The 23,126-nt window shown below is 41.5% G+C and overlaps 1 protein-coding gene and 1 long non-coding RNA gene across 3 annotated transcripts in view; one reads left to right on the top strand and one right to left on the bottom strand.

The window, feature by feature from the left end:
• Positions 1-11,082: 11,082 nt before the first annotated feature.
• The window catches only part of Tbx15 (T-box transcription factor 15), a 111,094-nt gene continuing 99,050 nt past the window's right edge, over positions 11,083-23,126 (bottom strand). For both annotated transcript variants that reach the window (NM_001395075.1, XM_008761285.4), the window contains exon 8: positions 11,083-13,477. In NM_001395075.1, the coding sequence (NP_001382004.1) occupies positions 12,693-13,477 (785 nt within the window). In that variant the 3' untranslated portion in view covers positions 11,083-12,692. The remainder of the gene's footprint in view (positions 13,478-23,126) is intronic.
• On the top strand, positions 13,309-14,159 carry LOC102553016 (uncharacterized). The gene is made up of 3 exons (XR_351882.5): positions 13,309-13,449; positions 13,846-13,963; positions 14,071-14,159. It is a non-coding gene; the product is annotated as an uncharacterized LOC102553016 (long non-coding RNA).

The following is a 23,126-nucleotide window of genomic DNA, read 5'->3' as shown; positions in this document are numbered from 1 at the left end:
GGTCCCTCTAGCAACCTCTCAAGCGCAGGCCTATGCAATGCCTGACAGTCCCTATCGAGTCTTGCTTGACTTGACCCTCACAGAGCTAGCTCTTCGGTGATTTGGCTTTCCCTGTGGATCTCACACCTTCCCACAAATGATCTTTGCACTCTACTTGAATTTTCTAGTGTAGGTTAAGTGTTTGTATACACTCACACCATCAGGTTCCCTGGGAGAAGATGACCTGGCCATACTTGAAATTGTTCTTGAGATAAAAACAAAAAAGCAAGATCCAATTTCTCCGCAGGATCCTGAGATAATTATGATTCTGAGAGTATAGCCAGATGCTAAGGGTGCTACTTTTACTCTCTTGAGTTGTTTATCAAATCGAACCTACACCTATCTTAAAGTGGATAGTTGTTCAGATTGTCAACCTTAAACCATGTTGTTATTCTCTACATTTTAGAAGCTATTTTGTTAGATGTGAAATTCCCCAGTTTCAAAACACATGCACCATGGTCCCACAATGAACTGATACAAGTCTTTGGAGCATGACTTCAGATTCTGCTTTGTGCAGGTATTGGCCTTCGGTTTATTCTTTATCAATAATAAGCAATCTTATTTCAACCACTCAGTATCATCTCTAGGTAGCTTACCCGAACTCTGAATTGACCCACCTTCATCCATAAAGTCTACATTTATTTCTATGGCGCCATTACTCATGGATCTTTCCCTTCTCTATACTTCATTATAATCTCCAGAATTCATATTTATTTATTTTTATTCATTTTACATCAAACTCACAGTCCCTTCCCTCATCTCTTTCCAGTCCCACCCTTACAAATCCCTCCCTCCGTTGCCCCACCTACTTCTGAGAGAAGGGTAGCTTCCACTGGGTACCACCCCATCCTGGGACATCTAGACCTAGCAGGACTAAGAACATCCTCTCCTATTGAGGCCCAACCGGGCAGTCTATGTAGAGGAAGGGGATCTAATGGCAGGCAACAGAGACTGAGATAGCCCCTACTCCACTTGTTAAATGAATCATTGGAACACCAAGCTGCACATTTTCTACAAATATGTAGGCAGTCTAGGTCCAACCCTTGCATGCTCCTTGCTTGGTGGTTCAGTCTCTGTGAGGCCCACATGGGCCCAGGTCAGTTGATCCTATGGTCCTTCTTGTGGTGCCCTTGTCACCTCCAACTTGCTCACTTCTATTCTCAACTCTTCCACTAGAGTCCCTGGGCTCCACCTGATGTTTGTCTGTGGGTCTCTGCATCTGCCTTCATCTCCTGCTGGATGAAGCCTCTCAGAAGACAGTTATGCTAAGTTCTTGTCTGCAAGCATAGCAAAGTATTGATAATAGTGTCAGGGACTGGCTGTCTGGCATGGGACGGGCCTCAAGTCAGGGCTGATCTCCAGAATTTTATGGGCTAGCTCCACTTACAGATGTTACTATTACTCAGTAATAAAGTCCTGTGTAAAAGAGACGTTCAGTACATGTTAGATGACCCATGGTTGAAGGCTTAGTTGAATGGGTTAAAGTAAAAGTTATTTCCAGGCCTATGAATTAATGATATTCCAGAAACTCTTTCAGTTGTAATGGAATATCAGTATAGCTAGTATTGACACTTAGGTAGAAGGACATACTCCCAGACAGAATTGTCCCTGTAGGAATAATTTTTTCCTCAAAGGATAATTTTATTTAGCAAGCCTTGGGGATAGGGAAACTGACATATACAACCTTGTTTTTTGTTTTTGTTTTTTTTTTTTTGTCTGTTTGTTTTTTTCTTGTAGCAAGCAAGAACTTAGAAGCCACTGGCTTGACCTTTATTTTGGTCTGTAGCTCTAAATCCTCATGAACATCTTCCTTAAACCTACACAGATGACTGTGATGGACTTCATGAACATTACTAAAACCAACTGTCTCATAAAACAGATGGACCACTCAACCCTGCACCCAAATTTCTAGTCACACTTTCTGTGCTGGTTTGAGTAAGATTGACCATCTTAGCTCTTACATTTGAATGCTTGGTGCCCAGTTTGTGGAACTGTTTGGGAAGGATTAAGTTGTGTGGTCTTCTTGAGGGGTGTGTCACTGGGTGTGGGCATTGAGGTTTCCAAAGCCTCACCTTTCACTGTAGGTGCTCTCTCAGACATGTGCTTGTGGATCAGATGTAAGCTCTTAGCTACTGCTCCAGCATATCTGCCTGCGGCCATGCTCCCTTTCATGATGGTAATAGACTCTAAATCTTGGGAAGGAACCATGAGCCACAAATTAACATTTTCTTTTATAAGTTGCTTTGTGTGTGGTATGTTATGGTGATAGAAAAGTAAATAAGATACTACCTGAAACCCCAAGCATGAGCTTGTCTTAGACGTAGACAGAGCCCCATAGATTATCTTTGCTAGTCTCAAATTGGCACTTTGTTGAGACAGCTCTGCTCAGTCACACAACCCCGAATGTCTTTAAGAAGATTCCCAGGAGAATACTGAGTCCTTGTGGTTTCAAAAACTCTAAACTTTCTATCCTTTCCAATGATTATTTTACCAGGACCTTAGTCTAAATAGTGAAGAAGGAAGGCCCTTCTCAGATTATGATTAAAGGGAATGAACCCTTAATTCAGGTAAGGTTTGAAGAACTTCGATGAGGTTATCGAATGTTATAAAGATACAGAACCAGCATTTAGGAAAGGAATCAACTGAAGAAAACTGAAACTTGCCTCACATAGCCATCTGTGGCTATGGAAAATGTATTGTGGGTTAGCATACCTACCTTCTTCTGTGACCCCTTCGAGGGAAAGGGTGACTAACTTTCTTCTGGAAAACTGACTAATTGATGAGAAGTTCTGAAATGCTGGTTTACAGTCAGGTTCCTGACTCTGTGTGTTTCCTCTCCGAGGAACTTTTGAGCCATGGGCTGGATCACTGTCATAAGGCTTGAAGAAACCCAATTCCAGAAACTCATTTTAGAAGACATTTAGGAATGTGACTGCCAAACATATTGTATCTTTGGGCAATGAGGGGTACAGTACATGGGCATCTTTCCACACTATTGCTTTTGAATATCAAGTGTCATCTAAGACCAGATAAAATGACACTTGGTATAGAGGGTGATCCTGACACCACAGAGCTGACATCCACATGAATTTGGTCATTGGATTGTTTCTGGATGAAATCAAGTGAGAGGTAATTCCTGTTGCACTAAGAGATACATAATATAACACACCTGTAGTACTGCCATTGTTATGCCTAAGCAAAGCAATCTCATATTGACTGGCGGTGCAAGCTCTAAATCAAACCTTGAACAAGATTCTTAGCCTTTCAGCATTGGTGTCCCTCACACATAATATAAGTAAAACAGAATAATTAATGATGATGGTGATGATGATGATGGTGGTGGTGGTGGTGATGATGATGGTGGTGATGATGATGATGATGAGGAGGAGGAGGAGGAGGATGGTGATGGTGCTGATGATGATATCAAATTTAAGGCTGGAGAGATCAATCAGCAGTTGAGTGCCCATGCTGCTCTTGCATAGGAACTAAGTTCAGTTACCAGTACCCATACGGCGTCTTACAACCATCCATATTCCCCATTCCAAGGGATATGGTGCCATCTCCTTGCCTTGTGGACACTGCATACATACATACATGCAGGCAGGCAGACAAATATCATACACATAAAAATGAATCTAAAATTAAAAAGTATTATCAATTTCATAACATGATTTACAAAATTAAAGAAGATGAGGCTTGTAAACCAATCATTGGCATATGATAAGCACTTGTCGTATACTTTTTTCTTCCTCTATTTTAAGAAAAGTCAAAGTCTGCATCTTTGATACATTTTAGGCAGCAAAGAAGAAATTCTTACTGAATGACATAGTCTATAGACCATCAGTTCTCAACCTGTGGATTGCAAACACTGGAAAATACGTATTTCTGATGGCCTTAGTTACCCACAACCAAAACTTATTTTTGTTGCCAATTAATAACTGTATTTTTGCTACTAAGCTCCAATGAAGCTCAAGTTGATTCTTACAGATTATTTTACAAAGCAGCTGAGAATCTGACAGTAGATGTTAGACTTCTCTTTATCTCTAAGTGTGATAAGAATACCAGATTAAGTTGACTCAGGAGAGATTGACTGAGAGTCTCCTAAACTCTCCCCGATGTCTAACAGATATGATTCTTTTCTCCTAGAAATTCAGGCTACATTTTTCCTTCCTTCTCAGTTGAAAATGATCATTAGAATATCAACCATTGGAACAGAGAGCAAGTCATGTACCCAATTCTATATCTGGCTTATAAACATGATCCAGGTTTTGTAGAATATCTTTATATAGTTTATTGTTTAATATATTGCACTAATATGAACAAATAGAAAAATTACTCTCACTCTCAAACATGGAAGTCATTCATTCTCTGTTAACTGAATGCAGACTTACCACTGTGATGAAGATGGTGGAGCTATAAAATGCAAGATGCTTGGTTTCCGGAATCACTCTTCTACACAGGAACCCCATGATGGAGTGTTGGAAGGATGAGAAATCAACATTGCTAGGATAAGATTTGAAGCTTCATTCATTATGGAGAGTTTAAGAGAATTGAGAATGGGTGCACATTGGGGAAGAGGATGAGAACTCCATTAACTTTGTCATGGAGTACCAAATGCCCCCATTAAATAAGAACCATTCAAGGTTGCATTGGCAATCCTTTTCCAGCCCCATATCCAGTCTGGTTTCATGGGGCGAAAATAATACTAAAATGATTCACCCACCTTTGGTTTTCTGTGCCTGGGCAGGGCATGCAATGCAGTCTTTAAAAGAAAACGTGTGAGAAGGAAGCATCCGAAGTGGGAAAAGCCGCTGGGCTCGCCCATAAAAGATGAGTGCAATGGGTTGTAAAATGAGCTCAGAAGGAAAACATGATGAATGTTTTCTTGGCGTTCAGCAGCAAAGTCCCCTTTCACCATCCCACGTGGTTGGAGAGAGCAAGGGGCCTGACTCAGGGAGTGTGGAGGCTGAACTCTCCCTCGGGCCCTGGCAAGGGGTATGGGTGGAGGTGTTAGAGACATGGCTCGACTCCTCCATCGCCTCCCAGACACCACAAGTCCTTTTAAGGTTGAGGTTTCCACTCAGACATGGGATGAAATTCTGAACTTCCCAAGTTGCACAGCCAAGAAACCTCATGCAGGAAAAGGGAACCCAGAGTCATGCAGAAGCAGAGCAAACATGATGAACTTTGACTTGGAGGAGTGGCCATCTTCTCCCACAATCAGAACCCATTCATCTGAGAAGTATCTGTTTTCTCTATGCTACTGATCACCAAGAAAACCGTTTCTCTCCAATTTACCATTCATAGATTTTCAAAGTAAAAGTCAAGGTACCTTTACCATAAAGCTATCTCTCTTTGTTTTATTCCCTATAACTCTTTCCAGGTCTGAGTTGGAATCCTATCTTTGTTTCTTACAAGTTTTGTCATTTTGTGTGAGTTTCAGTTTCCTCTTGCATAAAATAGAGACAACTCTTACCGGGTGGTTACAAGGATTATAGGATATGCCTTGCATAAAGTATAACGTGTAATAAACACTCTATAAAAATTAGTTTCCTCCTGAAAGTCAGCAGCGGGCATGCTTTTTATCACTAACTTAACACGTCTTACTCACTTTCATATGACGTCTTAACTCCTCAGCCAAGATGAAATCTTTCAAGGTAGACATATTCTGTATCCGAAGAATACACAGAAGCATTGTAGAATATCAAACTGCCTATAACTTCCCATAGTCTTTGTTTGTTACTAATATAAACAAATAGGAAAAATAACTCTCATTCTCTACCTAGGTTGCTATAAAAGACAGTTTCATTGAGACCTTGTAGATTATAGATCAAGGTTTGAAAAGTCATAAACGCTTTTTAAAGTAGGAATACCAGAAAGGATATACAGATTCCAAAATGTCTGGCCTCATTTGAGACAAGATTATGTGAGCAGATCTTCCAATGAAGGTGCCACTGCCCGGGATGAGTGCAAGCAAACATGTACATGATATCAGCATGTGTGATGCTTTAACTCTATCCTCCTTCACTCCCTCCCTAAAATCCTGGAACCTTTATCTCTCTTAGAGTCTTAATCCCAATCTGAAATTATACAATTCGGTCAGGCATCAATGCAATCACTGCCAATCTCACTTCTGGTCCTGGGCTGCTTACAAATGGGAAGGTACATGGTGGCTCACCACCCTATTGTAGTGTCTAATGCAGCATTTGGAGCAACAGTTCCTGAGTTGAACCGGTCATGAGTGTAGACCAAATCTCCAACAATTAATGACCATAAGCAAAAGAGGTTTGGGGTAAAGATACCTGTGACCAAGCTTCCTTGAAGAAATCATCTTCTAATAAAGGTGACTCAGTACTGCAGAACATCTCTGGAGTAATCTAAGTACTAAGCAACTAGTCAAACACTGGCATTAGTCCAGCTGTGCTCTTGGTGTCAGCCCTCAACATTCCACTAACTGGAAAGCAGTTCATGGAAGAAGATAATGATCAGGCTGAAGCTATAGCTTGGGGTAAAATGCTTGTCTGACACGTAAGAGGCTCTGCATTTAATTCGCTACAAAGATATGGGCAGTTGGCTGAGGGGGGGATAGTGAAGAGGAAAGGAGGAGAGTAGAGTGAAGGGAAGGAAAAGGAAAAAGGTTCAAAATGTCTCTGCCTTGATTAAATCACCCAGTTTTAGTTGAAACACTACATTTGTGATTTGTGAGATATTTTCTTGCATTTTAAAGTTACTATTTCATTCTTAAAGCCATTTCCCCTTATATCTACAAAAAACTCTGAGCATTCTTCTAAGTTCAATGGACTCCAACTTCCTTAATGAAAAGAATCCAGACCTGGTCCTCTTACCCTGGGCATCTTCTCTGAATTCTCAGAGCTTTCATCAGCATTTGCCACATATGAATGGTTGACAAAAAGGGAGTCCTTTCCAGAAAGAAATCATGACGGCTGGAGAGATGGCTCAGTGGATAAGAGCTACAGCTAAACCAGATTCTAGCACCAACGTTGTAGGCCAGGTGTGGTCTGCTGCTGACTGCCATCCCAGTCACAAACCAAGAGGTGTAAGTTCAGGAGGTTACTCCTACTCAAAGGAGTAACGCAGATAGTAATAAGCAGTGGTTCTCAACCTTCCGAATGCTGCGACTCTTTAATATAGTTCTTCATGTTGTGGTGACCCCAACATAAAATTATTTTCCTTGATACTTCATAACTGCACTTTTGCTACTGTTACAAGTTGTAATGTAAACATCTGATATGCAGGTTATCTGATATTTGACCCCCCCAAAGGTTTATGACCTACAGGTTGAGAACCGCTATAATAGAGGAAAACAACGTTTGATGCTATCTTCTGGACACATGGTATCTCCATGGATACATATTGTGTGTGCACCTATAAACACATACACACTAAATGAGTAAATAATGGCACATATTTGTTTTTTATGTTGTTATTATATACAATGGTGCTACCTAGTATATAAATTACCTTTATAGTCACCTCTAACATAACACTCTGTGAAAGAAAACATCCTTTAACTAATTTAACTCCCCTTATTGTGGAATGAATTCAGCCATGCCATCATTTTGTACTATCCCTGAAAAAAATTAATTTGGTCATCAAATTCAACAGTGAAAATCTGTGATCCTAGGATCTGTCCTTGGAATCAAGAATTTAGAAATAAAGCAGTGTTTCCTTTGGGAAAAAATAGCAAAATGAACCATCTCAGCCTATATATATTTAAGAAATGATATCCTTTTGTGAATGATCATTTTATGAAACATCGTTTTGTACATAAGCAGAGTATAAAATATAATGGTGTTTTATGATTTTATTAAAATTGTAAGAACATTTTATATCTTTGAGATGATTTAATTATACCATTTATCCCTTCCCTTTCACTTTCCCCTCCCCTCTCTCCTACAAACTCATTGCCTCTTGGTTCACTGTTATTACATGTATTTATGCATACATATATCCATATATTTCTAAGTATAATCTGTTCAGCCTGTGTAATGTCATTTGTATGTGTGCTTTCAGAGATGACTGTTTGCCATGGGACAACCAATTGCTGTGCTCGTCTATAGAGAAGACCACCTGTCCCACTCCCAGCTTTCTTCCTTTGCCTGCAATTCTTTGTGCAGGATTGCCACCTCATGAGCTTTTCTCCATCTGGTTGGGCATAGAGCATATTTGTGACCGATTCATTTTAATTACATTTTTATTGATTTTATGTATGTTTTGACTGTGTATATGTAGGTGCTCCACGCTCATGCAGAGTGTTCACAGAAATCAGAATAGGGTATCGGATCCCCTTCAACTAGAGTTTCCAGATGCTTGCAGACTACCATGTGTGTGCTTCGAATTGAACCTGGATCTTCTTTGCAAAAGCAACGAGCGCTCTTAACTGCTGAGCCATCTCTCCAGCACCCTCTTGCAAATTTCTTTACCCAGTGTGTTTTATCTTTTCTATTATATCATCAAATGCAAATGAAACGCATGCCATAGTATGGGTATAAGTGGTTTAGGTTTTTCTAAAAGAGCCAACATTACAGAAATGTATCTTATTTGATGCTCTAAAATTCAGAATCTAAGTGACTGTCCAATTTTTAAGGGGGGGGAGTTCAAGACAAGGTTTCTCTCTGTGTAGCTCTGGCTGGCTTGAAATTCACTGTGTAGACGAGGCTGAGATCTCAAACTCAGAGATCTGCCTGCCTTTGCCTCCCCCTCCCGAGTGCTGGGATTAAATGTGTGCATTATCACTGCCTTCTTTTTCCCTTCATTGCTATTCTTTCCAGATAAAAGCATGGAAATGTCTATGCCACGCTTGTTGCATGCCATATTATGATTATGTATTACCTCTGACCTCAGAGGACACTAAACCAATCAACAGTGCTTGGTCTCCTAGTAAATCCAAAAGAACCAAGTGTTTCCATGTACTTAGTTTTGTTCCTCCAGTCTTGCAGAGAAGCAACTTAAGGTTTCCAAATAGGAGTCGCTCATGTTTTGAGACAAGTCATGCCCAAACAGTCTCAAATTCATGGAGATACTGAGTTGACCACTGTCTCAATTAGCTTGGCAGCAATTTGGTGGCTAATGGGATTAACTGACATGCCACTTTCTAAGTTATTTATACAGTCAAAGCAATGATTAAGATTTTTGTTCCCCACCCTTTTCTGCTACTGGGTTGCCTCACCAAGCCTTTTTTTTTTAATCTTTTTTTTTTTTGGTTCTTTTTTATTTTCGGAGCTGGGGATCGAACCCAGGGCCTTGCGCTTCCTAGGCAAGCACTCTACCACTGAGCTAAATCCCCAACCCCCTCACCAAGCCTTAATAGGAGGGGAGGTACCTAGTCTTATGGCACCTTCATATGCCATGGCTGGTTGATCTTTATAGGAAGCCTGCCTGCCCTTTTCTGAAGAGAAATGGAAGGAGAGTGAGGAAGAGAAGTGGGAGGGGAATTGGAAGAAGAGAGAGGGGAAAACTGTTGTCATGATTTTAAGATAGAGATAGATAGATAGATAGATAGATAGATAGATAGATAGATAGATAGATAGATAGAACAAATGAATGATAGAGGTAGAGAGAAAAAGAAAGATAGATGCATGATAGATGTAGAGATAAAGATAGAGAGATAGATGATAGAGGTAGATGATAGATAGATAGATAGATAGATAGATAGATAGACAGATAGATAGATACTACCTAACAAAAGCAATGTTAGATGAAAATTCTAAAAAAAAAGCTTATAGTCTGTTCTACTGTTGACATATATTGTTGGGCATGCAGCCTACCCTTATATGTGATTTATGTACCCACTAAGAACCAATTGCAGAAAACTTATTTTTCTTTTATTTTTTTGTCAGCTGGAGATAGCTTCTTGGTTAGGGATATCAGCTCCTATTTGTCACTCTCAGCACTGGGACCCTGTCCGACTTGAACTTGAGCAGGTACTGTGCATGCTGCTACTGCCCGTGTAAGTTCATATGTGCATCTGACCTGTCCTGTCAGGAAAACATCATGACAAAATTATTCAATACACACCCCATCACACTCTATAGAAATTCACTAAATAAATTCAAGTTCAAATGCAGTCCTGAAAAAAATAAATTGTCCCCCAAACCTAGCTCCAATTCCAGTGGATGTGTGCAGTGTCCAGCATCCTGAGCTGCCCACATATAATGCCAGTAAAGTGAGTCTGTGGGTGACCAGTGATCCGACAGGACACAATGCGGTATAGGGATAAGAGTGAATTTTGTGTTCCCGCCCTGCTGTTTCCCAATCACATAAGTGGGGCTGAGAGCACGATTCATGGTCCTACTGCTCCACTTACAAGCAAGATCTTTCCCCATACCCTTTATGGACATTGCTGGACTTGCCTGAAGTATGGAGAAGAGCTTCAAAATAGTACGGCCCTTACTCTTCCAAACCACTCCTCCCATGCTTCATAAGGGAGTGTAAATTTAGTATCAAATACATAAGGCAAACTCCAGCCTCAGTCATCCGTGCCTCAAACTTTCAGAATATACTTCTGTTTCCGATTCTCCAAATGGTACCATGCTCTGGCATAAGGGGGTACAATGCTAACTTCACAGATATTAGATTAGTTTGCCAGTTCCATCACTAACTGAAGACCTTGGCAAAGTATTTGACCCTCTATAAAACTGCTTCCAGATCTATAAATACTATTATTAAAATCATACCCATCCCTCGGAATTGTAGAATGATGAGTTATTAGAAATAGTGGGATACTGGCATACAGCAACCTTAAAGGTTGTTATTGGATCATATCCGTGCTGCCAATATGCAAGTGAACGTCCCATTAAATATGAACTCTAGCCCCAGGTCTTAGTCCCTCTGTGATGGCTTGTACGGTCCTGAATAATTCACCCAGCTTTTGAGTATCTCAGCTATCTTCATAAAACAAGGATAATACTGACTTTATGTTATCTGCATAAAATTCACCTAGGATAGCACATTTCAAAGTGTTTGACTTATTGTAAGACAGAACGCAATACCTAACTTTTCTATATGAACAAACACACAGTGAACAATTGCAAAGATTTTATTTAGCGGCTTTCTGTGCTTGGCACTCAGAAACAGTTCCGTGCATAAGGGCAAATTTTTATACACCTTTTCTTCATACATATTTTACATACCCTTTTATTGCCCCCTTTTTTAATATTCATAATATTGAATACCCTACTAGGCATATAAATACATTTATCTACATCACCTCAAAACAAAAAAAATTCTTAATAATATCTGTATTATCTTACTTGGTATCATTCGAGTTTCCACACCATTTAAAAATTTTAGCTTGCACCAAGCTTCACTTGTTTTCTTATCATTAAAGGATTTGAAAAGAAAAGTAAAGAAAAAACAATCCCCAAACTTCAGAATGCAATGAACTATTTAATCAAAATGGAGAGCAACAGGCAGATAGAAAAGGGGCAGAAGACCCATCTGCAATTCTCTCCAGTGTGTCAGGATTTTTCTTGCATGGGGAACAGGGACAGATTGTCCAGGTCAGCACTTTGGATCTGGCATGTGAGGCCAGGTCTGTCTTCCATGACTGTTTCTGTGGTAACATCTGGGAGATAAAATCATTCTTCATTCTTGACACCTGTTTCCCTCACCCTGCTCAGCTGCATGCCGTGGAATGGCACTCCCACAAGGGACACCTCCCTCCTGCGTCATTATAGTCAGAGCTCTGGAATGAGGAAGCATTCCTTATCCTAGCCCTTCTCATCCGTACCCTTCACTCTGAGCAGGGTCCCCAAGAGGCTTACTCTCCACCACCACCAGCATTCTTTCTATAACTTTAGAGGCTAAACAAACCCAACCAACTCTCCTTGGTGGATTAAATCTCATTTGTTTACATCTTCTTTGTCTTGCTGTCCACTCTCTCCTGCCCTCGATTCTCTTTCTCTCTCCCAGCTTTTCTCACCCTGTCTTTCCACAGGCACCACTATAACATCAAAGACAGCACGCTGAATGAAGAGGATAAAAAGCAATCTTTCTCAGGAAGCCAAGTCCAGGTGCAGCACTGATGCCTTTCCACCTCTGTGACGAGGAGAAGTTCTAGGTACACGGTTCATTCCAGGAACATGGTAAGCTGCGAGGGAGAAAGGCTAATGGTTAATGGTGGCCCAATCCGTCTAGGATTGTACATGGGCAAATTTTTGGTGAAAGCACCCATTCTGGGCCTCCCTTCACAGAGTTCACCCAGTTCAGAGTCAGTGTGTATGTTTGTGTTTGTATTACTTTGTGTATGCAAGTGTGTACATGAATATATTCATGTAAATGTGTGTGTGTGTGTGTGTAACTTTCTTGGCTGCTACATGCTAGCATTTCCTTCAATATTATTATAAAATGATTATTCAGTCTCTTCAAGGCCACTCTGTCATACACAATGCTTTTATAAAACTAAGATTTTGGAAGGCAGAGGATTGACCACTGAGATACGGATGATGGACTCCAAGGATCCTTCAGCGGTATCTATTGTTGGTCTGTTTTCCTTATCCAAACAAAACAAAAACAAAAACAAATGCACAATTTCTATTTTCCCAAGGCACGGGCCTCCCGAAGAGGAAGATCCACCGACAGAGATTCTGGAGTCTTGACCGCCATCACCTCCATGGTGTCTGGACAGCTCTTTAAACCATGTGTACGGACATCTGAGAGGAGGAGCCTGGGACTGCCCCATACTGGCGACCATCACAGGTGTTGGTGGCCTGCTGATTATTAGTTGAAGGGCTGATCATGTGCACACTGTGCTCCATCCCTGTGGGCAGGTACTGCCTCTCTCCAAAGGCCCCGTTGGAAGGAGAAGAACAGAGTAAAGTGCTTTGAGATGCGCTCAGTTTCTCTGGGCTTGCAGCTAGCCTTGGGGAAGTGGGGAAATTGTATCCATACAGATTGTAGGGGTTATGGAGGGAGAAGGCATTATAGGAGCTCTGCTGCATATGGCTGCCACCAAACATGTGTGGCGATGAGGAACTAGAGGCTGCGTTGCCTGCCTGCATGACATACTGAAACTGGGAAGTGGGGAAGGACCCCAACTGGCCACCATAGGCTTCCATCTTGCTGTTGCTGGGCAACGAGGGAGGTGTTGGTATTCCTGAGATCAGAGATGGAGTCCTCTGAGGCATGAAGGTTTCAGAGGGCTGAGTGGCTGAAGCTGTGCCACTCTGGAGCCTGTTGTAGCCACTGTCACTCAGCCCTGGATAGCTCTGTAAAGCAGCCATGTTACTTCGGGCACATGGTGGATAATCAGAGAGGTTTAGGTTACACAGCTGGCTTTCTCGACAGCCCACATTGAAAGTATTCGGGGCCAAATGAAAAGTTGGAGGAGAACAAGATGGAGACAGGAGATGAGAAGAAGCCGAAGGAGATGGTGTCCCAGTGCTGGAGGTGCTTGGAGATGTACCTGTACTGCCCCCTGAAAAAGAAAACAAATTCCATTGATTAAGATGAGTCTGTCTAGACCAAATATCCTAAATTTTTACAGATCAATTCCTCCTGTTTGCATCAGATGATGTCACACGTTTGAGCACACATTGCAAAGGAGAGGATGGGGATGACGTGAGACCAGTAGTCTTTGCATACATGGTCTTAATCATACTTTTAAAAATTAGAACGAGCCTCTGGCATTTGTTGTTTATATCCTTGCCATCAAATTCACTTCCTAATAAGACATTTAGTGGTCAGCAGTGGGAGCCACTAGCTCAGACCTTCCCATGCTGAGGGCAAATGTGTAAAGTGTCTATTTTATCCAGTGGCTTTTTCCTATCTTGGAATCTTTAATAGAATACCGAAGCAGGAAACAATGGTCATGGAGATGGAACAGGGTACCAAGCCAGAACTCGGACCTGAGAGGACCTAGCAAAGGGGCCTGAGTGGTGGAACCTGGGACATTAAACTGGAGGTCTGTTATATCAAAGACGCATGATCATCATTAATTATAAGACGTAGGCTGAAGTGAATCAGGACTAACTTGAAACAAAATCATTGTTTGCTGATTTTCTTTTACAGGAGCCTGCCCAGTCTGAGACATTGGAATAAGAGGTGGACTTGGAATATTTGAATGTGGGTGTGAATAAAACCAAACTGGTTATAAAATAGATTCTGCTCTCCCTACTCTGCACTCTAACCCAGGAGCCCCATTCCCTCCACTCCCCTCCACAGCATCCAGCCTCTTCATCACAGATGAGGAATCCAGTAAGAAAAGGCTGCTTTTCCGGGATTCAGCTTCAGACCAACTAATGGAGAGTTTCTGGGCATGAGAATTCCGTGTCAGCATGTCAAAGCACCTCTACTGTACACCTGAGGCTGAAAACTAATGATACCATACCCAGACCACAGTACCCAGACCACAGTACCCAGACCACAGTACCCAGACCACAGTACCCAGACCACAGTACCCAGACCACAGTACCCAGACCACAGTACCCAGACCACAGTACCCAGACCACAGTACCCAGACCACAGTACCCAGACCACAGTACCCAGACCACAGTACCCAGACCACAGTACCCAGACCAGTGATTCTGAAACTTCAGTGCATGTATGAACCTGCTAGAGGGCCTATGAAAATAAACTGCTGACTCCACTTGGTTTCTGAACCTGTGTGTATGGAACAGAGCTCGAGGACGTACACTTTAGGTGCAAAGACTGCACTTTGCTAGAGAAGACCTCCAAAATCCTATTTCCAAATGACCCTGAATCTGTCTTGCAAATCACTGATCATCAGCCATGTCGATGGCGGGCTAGATGAATGGTTGAGGCTCCCATGAACTGAGGAGTCAGTTCAAGTCAATCTTCATTAAAGATGTTCTCCAAATAATGAAATCAAAAGTGACGTTTGTAAGAACCATTTTTCTCAGGGGCAGGAAGCAACCACTCCCCAGCTCTCCGAGTGGAATTTGAAGGTATCCTTCACTGGATTCTAGAATATTCAACTGCTTTATCCTCTCTAGGATCCTCCTTGGGGTAATTCCCTTCCATGTAGCAGTATGGCATTTCTCACAATTGTTGACAATCATGGTCGTTTTGTTTTGTTTTGTTTTGTTTTGTTTTAATCCATGAAGAAAATCAGGAACATTCCAGAGATGTTGGGGAAATATTTATAGTAGTGTAGGAAAGGAAGGATAGGGTAGAGGAAATAAAAACTCAGACTAGATCTACAGGCAAAGAAGTAGTATTTGTGGTAGAAGTAGAGATTTGGCTTTGTCAGTATTTCTTTCTAAGTTAATAGCTCAACTGATACCTCTCCCATGGTCAGAGGAGCTTTCCCCAGTGAACTTTCAGATTCTGTTGGAATTTAAGACAACCCAATCAGCTGCTCATATCAGAAAATTTACCTCTGTTCATAATAAATTCCTGTAGAAGAATGAAAATTGTTTTTTGGCAGTCTGTGGTATGGCTGACGTTGTCAAGAACTGTCAGCAGCTGGTCATGGTAGGGGACGCTTCTCTGCAGCTTACAGCCAAACACTGTGAAGTCTGCCTCTGAGTTCTCTGCAGCTGCGGAAGGAAGGGCTTGAACCCATAAGCCTCCGTTTTTCTCATTGTCATACTGTAGCTGTGTCTAACACTTAAAGGAAGTATGAATACCCAACCCCAAATACTTTCCAAAAAAAATCATTTTACTATAACGAGGGAGTTCTGGAAGGGAAGGTTCCAGAAACAGAAGTGGACCGTTTTATGCTTTCTGCTGTTGGGTAGCTGCACAGCTTTCTCTTCCTCTCCATCCTATAGAAAGCTCAGAGATTTATTCTCTTCTCTTTGGAGCATACTACATCTTTTCTTGCTTTCCCACACTAAATGCCATGAACTAAGTGCTGTGACAAAAAAAAAAATGGTGAAACTTGACTCCGACTGTAAAGAGATTTGTCTTTTACGAGATATGAATGTAGTCTTCTGTCTTTGAAAGCTAGTCCTGCTCTCCCCGGTCTGGTGTTTGTGTGGCCCCGGAGGAGCCCACCTGTTCAGCACACTGTCCTATCCTGTTATAGGTAAGCGTCATCAGGGCCTGGCCTCGGCCCTACAGCCGGAAGTGCATGATGGAGCAGATAGCTTGCTACAACTCTAAATGGTTTGCTCAGATGTCCCAAAATGGAACAAATGGTACTGATTTAAGGCTCAATTGGTTTCACTACAAAAAAAAAAGAAGAAGAAGAAGAAAATGAAGAAGAAGGGAATTATTAACAAGTTACAGGGTTTTCTGCGGAGCAGATGAGAGGCACATGTTAAAAAGTTTGTAGTCAGCTTGCTTTGGCTTTTAAATGGCAGCCACTAGAAATGAGACTCGGTGGCTTGCTGAGCTTCAGGGGGTGGGAGACTCCACGTGAGCTAGTGTTTGAAGGAGAGGGCAAGCCCATCCAAAAAAGGGTCACATCGCTTCCATCCACTTTAAAGTAACATTGTTGTACACTTAAAGTACTCAAAACAGTTAACAACTAGTTCTCAGTCCACATGGAGAGAGCATTTTCAAAATGCTAACCTAGATGCTTTGAAGTCTTCGTCCCCTTATGATCTAATAGCTTGTCACATGTTAAGAGATTGGGAGTGCCAGTCAAGTGCAAACAAGCTTAAGGAGGCAGCCTTCATTCATGTCCACACTTGATGAAGCAGAGACCTCTCCTCACAAAAAGCACCAGAGCAGTGTGGGAAGCCAGGCTGGGCTGATGAGGGCTGCCACTCAAAGCAAAGCTTGCCTTGCTTGTTCACCACATCTCCTTTGTCCATGCAAGGTCATGGGTTCTCTGAGCATCTTCATATGGGTTTGCTTAATGGACAAATTGTGGACGGTAGACCTGAACAAATCTGGTTCCAATCCCTTGCTATCTTACAATAGGACTTTAATAAATCAGTCTCTCTGTTTTGGGCTCCATAGATACGTAAGTGGGATTTCTAACATCTACCTTTCTGGGGATGTTTTAAGAAATTACAAAGTAATCCTATTTTGGCATCTAGACAGAAAACAAGCTCTTTCCTGAGAGAAGGAGTAAAGAATGAGAAAAAGAGAACTTGAAGAATGTCCACTCCAACAAAGATGGCTCACATGTGTTGGCTCCTGTCCAGAGCGAGCAGGGCATCTTGGCCTCTCTACACACTAATGAGCATGATGTTCCAAGATGTATGTGCCACATTGTTTCGAGCTAAAAGGACTTCCATGGTGCGGATGATGGAAGACAGAGCTAATTGACAGCTCTGGGCCCACCTGAGCTATGTCCCCAGGGGAGCCACAGTTCCTCTTCCAATGGTCTATCCTTCCTCCGTACCCAATGAGCCCACAAAGAAAACAAGCTGTTCTATGCCTTGCTTTCTTCTCATCCAGCAAAGCAGAACTGGTAGGACATGCGCACACCAGTGCCTTCCCCATCATCCTCAGGGATGCTACTCAACTTCTGAGAGGGGATTCAAACATAACGTCGTCGTTAACAACTTCATACTCTCAGGTAACCCAGAATTACTCTCTACCACTTCAGAACCCTAACATTCCATTTTACTCAGGAACCCAAGTGAGGAGGCACACATTAAAATGCGCATCCAACATTAACTGGTGCCAATATTCAAGGCTAAGAGCCAAGACAACCAAGAATGCATATTTAGCAGTGATCCCATATGAGGACAATAACCTAGAATACACTTGTGGACCATGAAGACAAGTTAAATGTGTCCGTGAAAATCCTGAATACCAAACCTGCTGACTTTTGCATCTTTAAATTGATCACTTCCAGACTGTAATATGTGGGTTTTCACATATAGCTTCCTTTTGGGTTTATTTTGTTGTGACACACACACACACACACACACACACACACACACACACACACACTCAACCAGTAAGATAATACCTCATCTGGATGAGTAAAGAATAAGTTTCCATGTAATTACTTGTTCTAGTGACTTGACTCTCCTCGCCTTATAACTTGAGAGTTTTTGTCCCTGGAGAGAGCTGATTCCCAATGTAGGAGGTAAAACATCAGCAGCCCATGAACTGGTCCCAGTGAAGAAGCTCATGGGCCGTAAAGTTTAATGAGCGTGGCAACTGAGATACTATCCTCAGCTGAGATGAGGACCTTTCTCATGATGTAAATGTGAACATCATAGTCCCAGAGGGAAGTGTACAGTTCACATTGTAGAAAGATGGAAACCTCATTCATCCTTTTCCATAAACTGTAAAACCCTGTATAGCTCCAAATTTATTCTTCTTCAAACAGCCTCATCCAATCACACTCTGTACCTGGCCCTAAAACAGCCTCATACAATCACATTCTGTACCTGGTCCCATTTTCCCTGTCCTCTAGGAGCACACCCACACACACTTCTTAGCCTCCCTCCTTCATTTTTCCTGCTCATTTCAGGCTTCCTTGTTGCCACTGGCATTTAATCTGCTTCTCCTAAGGCAACAATGTATCCACTGGAACACCCTACCCCCACCCTATCCCTCACCCCTGCTGCCCTGCTTCCTTCTGCTTTCACACTTCACCTCCAGGAAAAGACTAAGTACCTGGCCTGGAAAAGCAAGGTGTCATATTTCCCCAGCACTACAGTAATTGGTTCTGAGGGGACCCAATTAGAATCAATGAGAGTTAGTGAGACTTGGTAAAAGCCCTTGAGGAGAAGCATATGTCCTTTCCCCTTAGAGAGGAAACAAAAATATCTAAGGCCAAGAATCTTTTCAAAGCTACCACAGGGACAATTGAGAATGAAGTCACCATGGAGGAAACCTGAGTGTAAAGAAATGGGGCAGGTTCTAGCCAGGGTGATCTGCTTAAGCCCCTGACTTAGATTTGCCTAAAGAAGCTATCTAATCCTAGCTGTTTTACAAGTGAATGAGTTGCTCTTTTGATTTGCTGTTTTGTTTTGATTCTTTTCTACTTACATAAATATTCTAATTTATATATGTCTCTGATTCTACAAGCTTTCTGACTATGAATCTCAAGTCTGAGAACATTGGAATAAATCCGAAGAAGAAAAAGAAAATGATTGGGGGACAGTCTCTAGACCCTTGGTGAGTGGAAACTGTGACTGAAACCCTTGACTATCAATAACTAGGATTTGAACTGTCTGGATGCCTGGCAGTTACCTGGCTCTGCTAAAAGAATATCTGGTGAGCTATCTGCCTTAAGTCCAAAACATACAATCTCTTAAGTGGAAAAGCCAATCAGAGGCGCTTCTGATCTTCCCTGGTTCTCCTCAATGAGATCAAATTAAACAATTAGATACAAATTGAACAATTGGAAACAAATCAAACAATTGGATACAGGCAGGCAGTTTTCAAAAGGAGGACTTTTCATACGGACACATTTATATCACATAAGAAATGCAAGGTGGAGATTATAAAAACAGCTACTATATATATAAAAGAGTTGTCAAGATGGCTCAACAGGTAAAGGCACTTACCACCAAGCCTGATTAAATTATCTGAGATAGGTGATGCAAGGAAAAGACTTGAAAGTTGGAGATAGACTCTGAAAGTTGTCTTCTGACCTTTACATGTATGATGTGGTACTTAATTGTGGATGGACACACACACACACACACACACACAACATAACAAATTTAAAAAAAAAACTTCTAAGTCCATCGTAAAGACATATACACATATATCAATGCAATGGTTACAACAGGAAAGAGATTCTGAAAACCAACTGCAAACTCGCAAATCATCTGAAGAATCAAAGGAAAGACTGACAATTACCAAGGTGCTGTATTCTGGTTTATGAAGCACAGTCAAATAGTTGAAAGATATAAAGGAAGATATATTTCAAAATGGAAGTAAACAATTGTGGGGTCTGGATAGGGTGACTTTGGGAAAACCAGAGTTAAATGAGATTCGTAGATTCCTGAGCTGGTGGTGCCCTTATTCTCCTTCTGGGCTAATACCCTGCAGACAAGCATGACCACTTTGCATTGTTTCTTAAAGTCCACCAATATAAGGATTATGTTTTGATGCATCTCCATATTGTAAACTTTTTAAATCATGATTAGGATATATATTTCCTCAAACATTCGTTTTGTTTTGGTATTTTTTTTTCTTGTTGGGTTTTGTTGGTTTGATTTTTCCTTTGACTTTTGGGGCTTTGCAGGGAAGGAATTTTGTGAAAGAGAGTGAAGGAGAGAGAAGATGAACTTAGACAGGAAAGGAGACTGAGAAGACCTGGAAGGATTGGGGGAGGGGAAAGAATATGATCAAAATATATAAAGATATTAAATAAGAAACAATGTTTAAGAAATGAATAATTCTTCTCTTTAGTGTTTGAAATATAGAGTGCTCCAACATACAACAAAGACACATGTTCCACTATGTTCATAGCAGCCTTATTTATAATAGCCAGAAGCTGGAAAGAACCCAGATGCCCTTCAACAGAGGAATGGATACAGAAAATGTGATACATCTACACAATGGAATATTACTCAGCTATCAAAAACAATGACTTCATGAAATTCATAGGCAAATGGATGGACCTAGAAATTATCATCCTGAGTGAGGTAACCCAATCACAGAAATCTACACATGGTATGCACTCATTGATAAATTAATATTAGCCTAAATGCTTGAATTACCCAAGATGCACAGACTATATGAAACTCAAGAAGGATGACCAAAATGGGGATGCTTCACTCCTTCTTAAAAAGGGGAACAAGAATACCCATAGGAGGGGCTAGAGAAGCAAAGATTGGAGCAGTAACTGAAGGAATGGCCATTCAGAGCCTGCTCCACATTTAGCATATAGATAGATAGATAGATAGATAGATAGATAGATAGATCGATCGATCCACCAAAACTAGATAAGATGGATGGATAAAGCTAAGAAGTTACTGACAGGAACCGGATATAGATCTCTCCTGAGAGATGCAGCCAAAACATGTCAAATACAGAGGCGAATGCCAGCAGCAAAGCACTGGACCGAGAATGGAATCCCTGTTGGAGGAATTAGAGAAAAGTCTGAAGGAGCTGAAGGGGCTTGCTACCCCATAAGAACAACAATGCCAACCAACCAGAGCTTCCAGGGACAAAGACTGATGGACTGATCCTGGGCTCCAACTACATAGGTAGCAGTGAATAGCCTTGTTGGGGCACCAGTGGAAGGGGAAGCCCTTGGTCCTACCAAGGTTGGACACCCAGTGTAGGGGATTGTTGTGGGTACGGGTAATGGGGGGAGGATGGGGAGGGGAACACCCATATAGAAGGGGAGAGGGAGGGGTTAGTGGGCTGATGGACATTAATCCGGGGAAAGGGAATAACATTTGAAATGTAAATAAGAAATACCCAATTTAATAAAAATTAAAGAAAAAAAGAAATATAGAGTACATTACCATTTTTCTCGTCTCCCACCAGTGTCATGGGACACCTGGACTTTAATTCTATCTTACCTATCAATCAGCTTTTCACCATTCTTTCCTCACCAACTGTTAATTATTTCTGTTTCACACTAATCTCCTTTCCCTTCAACTTTAAGCATAAAGCTAGTGAGTCCCTGCCGAGCACAGTAACAATATTCCCCTACTACAGCACTCATTGCTATATTAGTTGTGCTCATTCCATCCCTATTTGAGCTTCAAATGTGAATTGGATATTGTGCCTGGACCCAAGAATTTTATCATTAAGGGGGTAGTGCTGAGAAAAAGAGCAGTGAATGATATTAAACAAAGAATGAAACCAACAAGGGGGATACCCTAAAAGACCAGCTTGCTAAGAATGGCAGAGAAAATCCCTCAAGGCAATGCTGCTTGAGCTGAAATTTCAGAAAGGGGTAGTTCTCAGTAAGCAAGTGAGTAAACATGAGCCCTCTAGACAGGCAAACAGCATGTGACAGGAAAGAGCACAGCATGTCTGAAAAAAAATGATGGAGGTGAGCCTGGTGCAGGGTAGAAGGGAAGTAGGACAGAGGACATCCTATCCCACTATAGGGAACTATAGGGAACAATATCTTATCCCACTCTAGGGAACTACAGGAAACATCCTTGATTACTTAGTAAATCCTAGGTGATTTTCTAAGTAGCTTATCTTAAGGTACCAATTTATCTAATCCTCGTGGTTATTATCTCTACTTTAGAGGTCTGTATGTTAACAGAACAAAAATAAATCATGGCCACTGAACAATTTTAAGCAAGTTGGGGTATAAAGTTGGTATGAGTAGGTGTGTATTTTGAAACACTGACCAGAACCCTGTGCAGAATGTTGGAGCAGAATAGAGAGGCTTTGGAGGACGTCATAATCATCCAGGTGAAAATGATGATGGATCAAAGTCAGGCGGCGGCATGGGAGAGTAGAGATGTGAATAGATTCAAGACATGAGTGATAGGCTGTGAGGATGGGTCCAGGAAAAACACCCTTGATGTTAAGTGTGTGGTACCCTTCTCTCAGGAGAGGCTCTTATGTCCAGACTTTAGGACAATTGTTATCAACCTGTGGGTTGCAACTCATTTGGAGGTCGAAGGACCCTTTTACAGGGGTCATATATCAGGTATCCTGCATATCAGATATTTATATTATATATGATTCATAACTGTAGGAAAATTACATCTATGAATAACAACAAAATAATTTCATGAATGATACCAGCACAACATGAGGAACTCTATTAAGGGGCTGCTGCATCAGGAAGGTTGAGAACCATTGCTTTAGGAAGTATAAGTATGATATGTTATCCATTACAAATTGAGTATCTTTGATCTGAGATTATTGAAACTAGAAGATTCCTGAATTTATAGGTTTTTTTTATATTTTTAGAATATTTATATATACCTCTGAGACATTCTAAGGCTAGAACCCTAACTTCAAAATACGAAAATGTGTCTTGTTTCACATATACCTATACACATAACCTAAAAGTAGTTGTATGCAATATTTTTTAATAATTTTGTGCGGGAAGTCCCCCACCCGCGGATCCCGGCCCGCAGCAGCTCTCTGCTCCCAGACCCGGTGAGAGAGAAACCCAACCGCCTGGTCAGGTGGGCACTCCTGAGGCTGCAGAGCGGAAGAGACCACCAACACTGCTCACCCCTGCCCACATCCCTGGCCCAAGAGGAAACTGTATAAGGCCTCTGGGCTCCCGTGGGGGAGGGCCCAGGAGC

This window comes from Rattus norvegicus, chromosome 2, assembly GCF_036323735.1.
Source record: "Rattus norvegicus strain BN/NHsdMcwi chromosome 2, GRCr8, whole genome shotgun sequence".
In the NCBI taxonomy this organism is placed as follows: domain Eukaryota; kingdom Metazoa; phylum Chordata; class Mammalia; order Rodentia; family Muridae; genus Rattus; species Rattus norvegicus.
This window is presented reverse-complemented; position numbering and strand designations above follow the sequence as displayed.